General features: G+C 42.5%; 1 protein-coding gene across 2 annotated transcripts in view; it reads right to left on the bottom strand.

Annotated features, from left to right (window-relative positions):
• MYRIP (myosin VIIA and Rab interacting protein) overlaps window positions 1-12,457 on the bottom strand; it is a 450,013-nt gene that overhangs the window by 93,308 nt on the left and 344,248 nt on the right. For both annotated transcript variants that reach the window (XM_031009332.3, XM_063703711.1), the window contains exons 5-6: window positions 4,222-4,302; window positions 87-184 (exon numbers count right to left, since the gene is read on the bottom strand). In XM_031009332.3, coding sequence (XP_030865192.3) covers window positions 87-184; window positions 4,222-4,302 — 179 coding nt within the window. The remainder of the gene's footprint in view (window positions 1-86; window positions 185-4,221; window positions 4,303-12,457) is intronic.

Raw genomic sequence — 12,457 nt, 5'->3', positions numbered from 1 at the left:
GATTTCCTGACAACCTGCACTTTCTCCTGGCAGCCAGGACCCCAACCCACACCTCCCCCCACAGAGAGGAGCAGGAGGGGCCCTACCAGGCTGTCCCCATATGCCTCTGCTTTGGAAATTGCTTCCTCAATGGCCTCTTCAGCCACCCGTAGGGCCACAGCCAAGGTGTCCATCACACTATGTCCTAGACAGGAAACAGAACAAAGAGCATTTCTAAAAGGGAATGATAAGTCAAACGATTGTTCAAGCTCTTCTGCTTAAATTCTTCAGGGGCTCTGGGATAAGTTCTAAGCTGTTTACCATGGCACACAAAGCCCTCGCCCTTCCCACCTGCCTCACACTGCCTCCCATGCATCATTCACATCCCGTGCCCCAGTTGCAACAAATTGTTTGATTCTTTCATGCCTGCAATCTCATTCCTCCTCCCTCCTAGACTCTTGCTCCATAACTGAGCTGGTTCCCACGGACCCCAAGGCTTGGCCCAAAAATTCCTCCTTTAACAAATCTTCTCAGATCCCTTCAGCCCCGCCCTTGGCTGGAGGTCTGTCCCAGGTTCTGGGCTTGCTTTCATCATCCAGAAAGGCTCCATGCCCCTGGCCCCTTCCCACAGGTCATTTTCACAGAGCAAGAATTGATCATATTCATTGTTGTATCCTAACATGAAGCACTGGTCTAAGCACACAGAGTGGCTTAAAGGTGACTGAACAAAAGGGCTTCATATAAGGAAATAATGGTTCTTTATCTACTTTCTCAGATAAAGATTATGCTTTATTTTGTTCATATAACGTATATTGTGATGATGGGGAAAATGTTATTAAATGTACTAAGGACAATGGGCTGTACATATGACTTAATGCAAATATAAACTCTATGGTGTAATTTTTTGGACTATCAACCAGTATTAACTACACTGGCCAACCTCAGAGCTCAGCCACATGGCAGGCACCAAGCCCAGAGTTTCACATGATCACAGTTAATTCTGACAAAAATCCAGTGGTAAGTAGGTGCCATATAGGTACTATTTTACAGATGGTAAATTTGAAGCACAGAGTGGTTAAATAACTCACCCAAGGTACACAGCAAGACAATAAGAAGGCAAAGATTTGAATCCAGCTGGATTCCAATTCCTCTGAATTTGAATTTGGATTCCATTCCAAATTCCTTCTAATCCAAAGCCCTTGATTTTAACCACAAAACTGAGATGAATACAAGCTAACATGATTAAAAAATATAGTGCTACCATACTTTTAGTGAACTTTTGTTTTTTTTTTAAGATATGGCAACAAATGAGAGAAAATAAAGGACTTCCCCAGGTGACAAAGTTCTTTTTGGAGCTAAGTGCTGGGAAAAGTTCTGTTTCCCTCGAGATCCTAGATTTTAGCTTCTTACTTGTGAGAATTTCTATCATCCTTCTCTTAGTTTTCCCCAGAAGTCCAAGTCACATCATGTGCAGGAATGTAGGTCAGCAAGGGCTAGGTACCTGGGTCTCCTTGTCCCCAATTTCAACCTCCTGTTTCCATTTATAATCTCCTACTCATATATTATTTAACACATGCAAATCTCCTGTAAGCTGTTGAAAATTCTTTGTGGAATGAGACAGCGTGTGAATATATCAATTCATTAATTACTCAATTAAAAAATAATTCAAGCTTCTTAGACTCTTAAGGACCAAAATGTAGACAGAAAGTATCATTTGGCAAACATAATAAAGTCTCTAAACAATCCACTTAAGGTCAAAGTGATCTAACTAGCTGATGAGTATGTCACAAGCCAGCTATGACAGTCATGATAGAGCCACGTAGGGGCAACCCAGCCCAGGGCTCTGCACACCACCAGGTGGCACAGTCTTTCCAATGTTTTGATAACTAGAGCCTATGCGATATAAGTTGTCATCACACTAAGAGCTCCCTGGTGGTAGACACTGTATCTCCCTTCTCTCTTCTTCAAGATAGCCACCAATGTATTTTTCACAGAAAAGATCTACAAATTTTTGTTGAATCAAACAAATGTTTACTGAGTACTGTTTGTGTGCTAGGCTCTGTGATGGCCCCAGTGATAACCTGATGGACAAGCTGAGTCCATGCTCTCATGTACCTTCCAAGATATTGGGTGATTAGACACATAAGTAACCCCTAAGAGATATGCATAACTATCCGTGTGATAGAGATATCTGTGTGGACCCCTGGAAGGTAGGCACCTGGAGCTGTAACTAGGAAGGCTTTGGATGCTATGATTATAATTCTTGGATGAAAGTGATGTGGGAACACTGGGTAAAAAGTGAAGGTTCAGGTCAGTGTTTCAGAGAGAAAGGTTGGCAAGGGTAGGAGGGAAGATTAAGAAGGCAAGGTGGCCAAAGTTCAGAAGACCAGCTAGATGGTGGGATGGTCAATGTGTCGACGTGGCTAGGCTATAGTACCCAGTTATTTAATCAAACACTAGTCCAGGTGTTGCCGTGAAGGTATTCTTTAGATGTGGTTAACATCTACAGTCAGTTGACTTCATGTAAGGGTTGCCCTCCACAATGTGGGTGTGTCTCATTCAATCCACTGAAAAGCCTTAAGAGCAAAAACTGAAGTTTCCTAGAGGAGAAATTCAGCCTGAAGGCTGAAGCACCAACTCTTGCCTGAGTTTTCAACCTGCTGGCCTACCCTCTATGTTGGGGCTTGCCAGTCCCCTGAAAGGAATATATGTATGTGCATGTATATACATATATATTTAGTGTATTGGAGAACCCTGCTGATACAGATGGCCACTGAAATTAACACTAATCTGGAGAGTTTTGAGCAGAGAGGTATGCAGGATATGGGCTGTGGAATGGAAAGAAAAGTGTAAGATTGAAAACAGAGCTGACAGGCACTTGGGTAGCTGTGGGGAAATGAGGAGAGGGACTGAAGGAAACATATCTCTCACTGGTGGACCTCAGTAGCTAAAGAGCTTGACTAGGACAAGTTGGGGTTAAGAACCCTATAGGATCTTCAGGTGCTAATGGCCAAGCATTAGAAATCTGAGTGTAGAACTCTGGGATGAGATCAAGGCTGGGCATTTCCGGCTCAGCAGCAAATGGAGGTGCACTTGAGGTCATACAATGGTGTGTGGTAACCTGTGGAGAAGCTGCAGGTAGTAAGGATAATACAGGACAGAATTTTCATGAGAAGTCATCTGTATTAGGGTTCTTCAGAGAAACAGAACCAATAGGATATATATAGATATAAAATAGGAGATCTATTATGGGAATTGGCTCATGTGATTAAGGAGGCCGAGAAGTTCCATGATATACTGTGTGCAAGCTGGAGACCCATAAGAGCAGCGGTATAATTCAGTCCAAATGTGAAGGGCTGTGGAATAGGGGAGCTGCTGGTTTAAGTCCTGAGTCTGAAGGCCCAAGAATCAGAAGCTCTGATGTCTGAGGGCAGGTGAAGATGGATGTCCCAGCTCCAGAAGAGGGAGAGTGAATTCACCCTTCCTCTGCCTTTTTGTTCTATCTGGGCTTTCAATGGATTGGATGACACCTACTCATACTGATGAGGGCGGATCTTCTTTTCTCAGTTTGTGATTCAAATGCTGTTCTCTTCCAGAAATACCTTCACAGACAAACCCAGAAATAAGGTTTTACCAGCTATCTGGGCATCCCTTAGCCCAAGTCAAGTTGACACATAAAATTAACTATCACAGCCCCCAAAGAGAGAATAGAGAGTACAGATAAGCTGTGGAGGTCACAGGAGGAAGGCAATTGAGGGAGCACTGATTATCAATGTCCAGTACTTTAGACAAAGAATTGAAATGATAAAATGTTATTTGAAATTAGAAGTTTGTTTTGCTTTTAACCACTGCTCTAAGGGGACAATTATATTGGTATAAAAAAGTAAAAGTTAATCAGTAAATGACACATTCTTTAAAGGAATATTTTAATATGAGATGCACAAGTGAGTGGATTGATTGATATGTTCCAACTCCAGAAGAATATTTACTAGTTGACTGTAAAGTATCCATGGTTGGGTAACGAATGCTGTTCTCTTGGCCACATTTTGGATATACTCACCTATTTTGGTGATGGATTCATACAATTGGCAATAATAAGTGACCCAGGGAGACTCACACATAGTAGTAGATAGTTGCATCTGGGGTAACAATGCACCTGGGGGACCCTGGCAGTACCTGGTACCTGTAGGTGTTTCTATTACTCCAACTTCCCAGTAGCTGTAAACTCTTAAGCAACTTTACCTTCTGACTGCCTATAAAATGTTGAATCACTGCCAGAAATGCTTCCTTCATTCTCCAGGTTTGACTCAAAAAGGCTTCCTCCTGGCAGGGTAGGGGTGGGAGAAGAGAACGAATATGATTATCAAAGGTCTTCAGTGAACCCTGATGCATCGTGTCACTGAACTGGCAGACCACTATTACACACTTGGGTTGTTAGCCTTGCAAATAGGTTTAGGGACTCATGAGGTCCCACAATAATGCTAACAGTTTTGACCCATTGCTTTTTTCTTCTCACACTGATTCCTGGTGCAGCATTGCTGCCAACCCCAACCTTCTTCCCAAACCTTCTTTGCAGGCAATATGGAGTCAAAGACAGAACAAAAGACTAAAGTCTGAGAGATGTAAGGTCAATTCCTGGAAATGCAAATTACTAGTTGTGTGGCTTGGCATGGCTGCATCTAGAATTTATTCATTCATCCAGCAAATAGTCTATGAGCACCAGTAGGTGCCTGGCTTTGGCCTAGGTATTAGGCGTACACTGATGAGCAAAGCTAAACCTGCCCCCACCCCACCCTGACAAGCATGAGACTCTCATGTGGGAAATTCATTAATCAAATACTTATATAAATATATATATATATATATAAAATTATAGATAGGTTAAGTGCTTTGATGGGATGGTTCACAGCACAGTGAAAGCGTTCAGCATGGAAGGCGGACCTAAGCAGTGAAGAATCAGCCAAGAGGTGTAGGGAGTGGGAGAACATACAAGGCACAGGAAGCAGCTTGCACAGAGACCAGTCCTGGGAGAAAAGGTGTATCTGAAGGCCTAAATGAGAGGCAGCGTGGCAGGGCTGCAGAGAGGAAAAGCAGCTCTGGTGAGGTGACCTGGGGACACAGGCCATGCAGTTCATGGTGACCACATCAGTGTTTGGATCTTTATCCCAACAGCCATGTGAAGCCCTTAAAGGTTTCACAGAGATGACCTGGTAAGATCTGTGCCTCTAAAAGTGCACTGTGGCTACTGTGTAGAGAATAGCTTGGAAGGGGGAGGTGAGTGTAGAGTGAGGAAGGGCAGGCAATGGAAGCCCCGAATGCAGCTCACTTTTTAAAGTTGACCTGCGGTGGGAAAGAGGTTGGCAGGACAATGAGTGGAGGAAAATGCAGTCGAGGAAGGGTTTAGAAAACAGGAGAGACTTGGGTGTGTCTATAAATCCCAGTAAAGACAGAGATTGAATAAGCAAGAAGTGGCCTTGAGACTCTTCTGGAAGGTGAGAGGGATAAGATGCAAGACCAAGGGGAGGGGGAGGCAACAGAGAAGGGAGACAGTGCTCCCTCTGCAGCTGCACACCGGGGCAAGTCTCTGCCTGGCATGCCCTGTAGGCCATAGGAAGGAAGATTTGAGGTTGCCTGCTGAGAGGATGGGGAGGGTCGTGGGAAACATAAGGACAGGGGAGATGTGAAAAAGTCTTTGGAAGACTGACCTCACCAGAGGACAAGCCCTGGTTTTGCATGACTTTAAATCTTCTAGTACAACACCTCTCTTTCTGTTTCCTTTTAAATTTGGAGGTGGGAGCATTGGTGTCATTTAGTATGATGTGATGTTTTTTCAAGGGCAGAAAGGGACTGAATTGTTCTGGAAAGCATGGGCTAAGCAGCTAGATGACATGAAGCCACTATTTTTCATGAGTTGGCGGAAACTCTAATTTCATGTGGCTCAGCATTTTTAAAAGATCACATTTGTCCAACAAATCCCAGATGAAGCAATAGACCTTTTCAAGAATCATGTCAAAATTAGATATAGAGGGGAGGGAGGAGCCAAGATGGTCGAATAGGAACAGCTCCGGTCTACAGCTCCCAGTGTGAGCAACGCAGAAGACGGGTGATTTCTGCATTTCCATCTGAGGTACCAGGTTCATCTCACTAGGGAGTGCCAGACAGTGGGCACAGGTCAGTGGGTGCGCGCACCGTGCGCGAGCCGAAGCAGGGTGTGGCATTGCCTCACTCGGGAAGCGCAAGGGGCCAGGGAGTTCCCTTTCCTAGTCAAAGAAAGGGGTGACAGACGGCACCTGGAAAATCGGGTCACTCCCACCCGAATACTGTGCTTTTCCGACAGGCTTAAAAAACGGCGCACTAGGAGATTATATCCCGCACATGGCTCGGAGGGTCCTACGCCCATGGAGTCTCGCTGATTGCTAGCACAGCAGTCTGAGATCAAACTGCAAGGCGGCAGCGAGGCTGCGGGAGGGGCGCCCGCCATTGCCCAGGCTTACTTAGGTAAACAAAGCAGCCCGGAAGCTCGAACTGGGTGGAGCCCACCACAGCTCAAGGAGGCATGCCTGCCTCTGTAGGCTGCACCTCTGGGGGCAGGGCACAGACAAACAAAAAGACAGCAGTAACCTCTGCAGACTTAAATGTCCCTGTCTGACAGCTTTGAAGAAAGCAGTGGTTCTCCCAGCACGCAGCTGGAGATCTGAGAACAGGCAGACTGCCTCCTCAAGTGGGTCCCTGACCCCTGACCCCCGAGCAGCCTAACTGGGAGGCACCCCCCAGTAGGGGCAGACTGACACCTCACATCGCTGGGTAGTCCAACAGACCTGCAGCTGAGGGTCCTGTCTGTTAGAAGGAAAACTAACAAACAGAAAGGACATCCACACCGAAAACCCATCTGTACATCACCATCATCAAAGACCAAAAGTAGATAAAACCACAAAGATGGGGAAAAAACAGAACAGAAAAACTGGAAACTCTAAAAAGCAGAGCGCCTCTCCTCCTCCAAAGGAATGCAGTTCCTCACCAGCAATGGAACAAAGCTGGACGGAGAATGACTTTGACGAGCTGAGAGAAGAAGGCTTCAGACGATCAAATTACTCCGAGCTACGGGAGGACATTCAAACCAAAGGCAAAGAAGTTGAAAACTTTGAAAAAAATTTAGAAGAATGTATAACTAGAATAACCAACACAGAGAAGTGCTTAAAGGAGCTGGTGGAGCTGAAAACCAAGGCTCGAGAACTACGTGAAGAATGCAGAAGCCTCAGGAGCCAATGTGATCAACTGGAAGAAAGGGTATCAGTGATGGAAGATGAAATGAGTGAAATGAAGTGAGAAGGGAAGTTTAGAGAAAAAAGAATGAAAAGAAATGAGCAAAGCCTCCAAGAAATATGGGACTATGTGAAAAGACGAAATCTACGTCTGATTGGTGTACCTGAAAATGATGGGGAGAATGGAACCAAGCTGGAAAACACTCTGCAGGATATTATCCAGGAGAACTTCCCCAATCTAGCAAGGCAGGCCAACATTCAAATTCAGGAAATACAGAGAACACCACAAAGATACTCCTCGAGAAGAGCAACTCCAAGACACATAATTGTCAGATTCACCAAAGTTGAAATGAAGGAAAAAATGTTAAGGGCAGCCAGAGAGAAAGGTCAGGTTACCCACAAAGGGAAGCCCATCAGACTAACAGCGGATCTCTCAGCAGAAACTCTACAAGCCAGAAGAGAGTGGGGGCCAATATTCAACATTCTTAAAGAAAAGAATTTTCAACCCAGAATTTCATATCCAGCCAAACTAAGCTTCATAAGTGAAGGAGAAATAAAATACTTTACAGACAAGCAAATGCTGAGAGATTTTGTCACCACCAGGCCTGCCCTAAAAGAGCTCCTGAAGGAAGCACTAAACATGGAAAGGAACAACCGATACCAGCCATTGCAAAATCATGCCAAAATGTAAAGACCATCGAGACTAGGAAGAAATTGCATCAACTGATGAGCAAAATAACCAGCTAACATCATAATGACAGGATCAAATTCACACATAACAATATTAACTTTAAATGTAAATGGACTAAATGCTCCAATTAAAAGACACAGACTGGCAAATTGGATAAAGAGTCAAGACCCATCAGTGTGCTGTATTCAGGAAACCCATCTCACGTGCAGAGACACACATAGGCTGAAAATAAAAGGATGGAGGAAGATCTACCAAGCAAATGGAAAACAAAATAAGGCAGGGGTTGCAATGCTAGTCTCTGATAAAACAGACTTTAAACCAACAAAGATCAAAAGACACAAAGAAGGCCATTACATAATGGTAAAGGGATCAATTCAACAAGAAGAGCTAAGTATCCTAAATATATATGCACCCAATACAGGAGCACCCAGATTCATAAAGCAAGTCCTGAGTGACCTACAAAGAGACTTAGACTCCCAAACAATAATAATGGGAGACTTTAACACCCCACTGTCAACATTAGACAGATCAACGAGACAGAAAGTCAACAAGGATACCCAGGAATTGAACTCAGCTCTGAACCAAGCGGACCTAATAGACATCTACAGAACTCTCCACCCCAAATCAACAGAATATACATTCTTTTCAGCACCACACCACACCTATTCCAAAATTGACCACATAGTTGGAAGTAAAGCTCTCCTCAGCAAATGTAAAAGAACAGAAATTATAACAAACTCTCTCTCAGACCACAGTGCAATCAAACTAGAACTCAGGATTAAGAATCTCACTCAAAACCGCTCAACTACAGGGAAACTGAACAACTTGCTCCTGAATGACTACTGGGTACATAACGAAATAAAGGCAGAAATAAAGATGTTCTTTGAAACCAACGAGAACAAAGACACAACATACCAGAATCTCTGGGATGCATTCAAAGCAGTGTGTAGAGGGAAATTTATAGCACTAAATGCCCACAAGAGAAAGCAGGAAAGATCCAAAATTGACATCCTAACATCACAATTAAAAGAACTAGAAAAGCAAGAGCAAACACATTCAAAAGCTAGCAGAAGGCAAGAAATAACTAAGATCAGAGCAGAACTGAAGGAAATAGAGACACAAAAAACCCTTCAAAAAATTAAGGAATCCAGGAGCTGGTTTTTTGAAAGGATCAACAAAACTGATAAACCGCTAGCAAGACTAATAAAGAAAAAAAGAGAGAAGAATCAAATAGATGCAATAAAAAATGATAAAGGGGATATCACCACTGATCCCACAGAAATACAAACTACCATCAGAGAATACTACAAACACCTCTGTGCAAATAAACTAGAAAATCTAGAAGAAATGGATAAATTCCTCGACATATACACTCTCCCAAGACTAAAGCAGGAAGAAGTTGAATCTCTGAATAGACCAATAACAGGAGCTGAAATTGTGGCAATAATCAATAGCTTACCAACCAAAAAGAGTCCAGGACCAGATGGATTCACAGCCGAATTCTACCAGAGGTACAAGGAGGAACTGGTACCATTCCTTCTGAAACTATTCCAATCAATAGAAAAAGAGGGAATCCTCCCTAACTCATTTTATGAGGCCAGCATCATCCTGATACCAAAGCCCGGCAGAGAGACAACCAAAAAAGAGAATTGTAGACCAATATCCTTGATGAACATTGATGCAAAAATCCTCAATAAAATACTGGCAAACTGAATCCAGCAGCACATCAAAAGCTTATCCACCATGATCAAGTGGGCTTCATCCCTAGGATGCAATGCTGGTTCAATATATGCAAATCAATAAATGTAATCCAGCATATAAACAGAACCAAAGACAAAAACCACATGATTATCTCAATAGATGCAGAAAAGGCCTTTGACAAAATTCAACAACCCTCCATGCTAAAAACTCTCAATAAATTAGGCATTGATGGGACGTATTTCAAAATAATAAGAGCTATCTATGACAAACTCACAGCCAATATCATGCTCAATGGGCAAAAACTGGAAGCATTCCCTTTGAAAACTGGCACAAGACAGGGATGCCCTCTCTCACCACTCCTATTCAACATAGTGTTGGAAGTTCTGGCCAGGGCAATTAGGCAGGAGAAGGAAATAAAGGGTATTCAATTAGGAAAAGAGGAAGGCAAATTGTCCCTGTTTGCAGACGACATGATTGTATATCTAGAAAACCCCATCGTCTCAGCCCAAAATCTCCTTAAGCTGATAAGCAACTTCAGCAAAGTCTCAGGATACAAAATGAATGTAGAAAAATCACAAGCATTCTTATACACCAACAACAGACAAACAGAGAGCCAAATCATGAGTGAACTCCCATTCACAATTGCTTCAAAGAGAATAAAATACCTAGGAATCCAACTTACAAGGGATGTGAAGGACCTCTTCAAGGAGAACTACAAACCACTGCTCAAGGAAATAAAAGAGGATACAAACAAATGGAAGAACATTCCATGCTCATGGGTAGGAAGAATCAATATCGTGAAAATGGCCATACTGCCCAAGGTAATTTACAGATTCAATGCCATCCCCATCAAGCTACCAATGACTTTCTTCACAGAATTGGAAAAAACTACTTTAAAGTTCATATGGAACCAAAAAAGAGCCCACATCGCCAAGTCAATCCTAAGCCAAAAGAACAAAGCTGGAGGCATCACACTACCTGGCTTCAAACTGTACTAGAAGGCTACAGTAACCAAAACAGCATGGTACTGGTACCAAAACAGAGATATAGATCAATGGAACAGAACAGAGCCCTCAGAAATAATGCCGCATATCTACAACTATCTGATCTTTCACAAACCTGAGAAAAACAAGCAATAGGGAAAGGATTCCCTATTTAATAAATGGTGCTGGGAAAACTGGCTAGCCATATGTAGAAAGCTGAAACTGGATCCCTTCCTTACACCTTACACAAAAATCAATTCAAGATGGATTAAAGACTTAAACTTTAGACCTAAAACCATAAAAACCCTAGAAGAAAACCTAGGCAATACCATTCAGGACATAGGCATGGGCAAGGACTTCATGTCTAAAACACCAAAAGCAATGGCAACAAAAGCCAAAATTGACAAATGGGATCTAATTAAACTAAAGAGCTTCTGCATAGCAAAAGAAACTACCGTCAGAGTGAACAGGCAACCTACAAAATGGGAGAAAATTTTTGCAACCTACTCATCTGACAAAGGGCTAATACCCAGAATCTACAATGAACTCAAACAAATTTACAAGAAAAAAACAAACAACCCCATCAAAAAGTGGGTGAAGGACATGAACAGACACTTCTCAAAAGAAGACATTTATGCAGCCAAAAAACACATGAAAAAATGCTCATCATCACTGGCCATCAGAGAAATGCAAATCAAAACCACAGTGAGATACCATCTCACACCAGTTAGAATGGCAACCATTAAAAAGTCAGGAAACAACAGGTGCTGGAGAGGATGTGGAGAAATAGGAACACTTTTACACTGTTGGTGGGACTGTAATCTAGTTCAACCATTGTGGAAGTCAGTGTGGCGATTCCTCAGGGATCTAGAGCTAGAAATACCATTTGACCCAGCCATCCCATTACTGGATATATACCCAATGGACTATAAATCATGTTGCTATAAAGACACATGCACACGTATGTTTATTGCGGCATTATTCACAATAGCAAAGACTTGGAACCAACCCAAATGTCCAACAATCATAGACTGGATGAAGAAAATGTGGCACATATACACCATGGAATACTATGCAGCCATAAAAAATGATGAGTTCATGTCCTTTGTAGGGACATGGATGAAATTGGAAATCATCATTCTCAGTAAACTATTGCAAGAAAAAACCAAACACCACATATTCTCATTCATAGGTGGGAATTGAACAATGAGAACACATGGACACAGGAAGGGGAACATCACACTCTGGGGACTGTTGTGGGGTGGGGGGAGGGGGGAGGGATAGCTTTAGGAGATATACCTAATGCTAGATGACGAGTTAGTGGGTGAAGCGCACCAGCATGGCACATGTATACATATGTAACTAACCTGCACATTGTGCACATGTACCCTAAAACTTAAAGTATAATAATAATAAAAAATAATAAAAATAAAAACAAAATTAGATATAGAATGATAATAAAAGCAAGGTTTATTTTTCCCATTTATTTAACACTAAATAAAAGCATATATTATTTATCCAATTGTCTGAAGATTAAGTATATTAATAATGGCAACTTTTACCTTTTTCATGTAGTGCTTCTTTTAGGATAACTGTTAAAAATGTCATATTGTGTTCTCTGTTCTCATAAATGGGAGCTGAACAGTGACAACACATGGACACAGCAGGGGGAACAATGCATACTGGGGCTTGTCAAGGCAGGGGGAGGGTGAACATCAGGATAAATAGCTAATACATGTGGGGCTTATACCTAGGTGATGGGTTGATAGGTGCAGAAAACCACCGTGGCACACATTTACTTATGTAACAAACCTGCACGTCCTGCAGATGTATCCCAGAAC

The sequence above is a fragment of the Gorilla gorilla genome, chromosome 2 (genome assembly GCF_029281585.2).
Source record: "Gorilla gorilla gorilla isolate KB3781 chromosome 2, NHGRI_mGorGor1-v2.1_pri, whole genome shotgun sequence".
In the NCBI taxonomy this organism is placed as follows: Eukaryota; Metazoa; Chordata; class Mammalia; order Primates; family Hominidae; genus Gorilla; species Gorilla gorilla.
The sequence above is the reverse complement of the archived record's forward strand: the minus strand, read 5'-3'. Positions and strand labels throughout refer to the sequence as shown.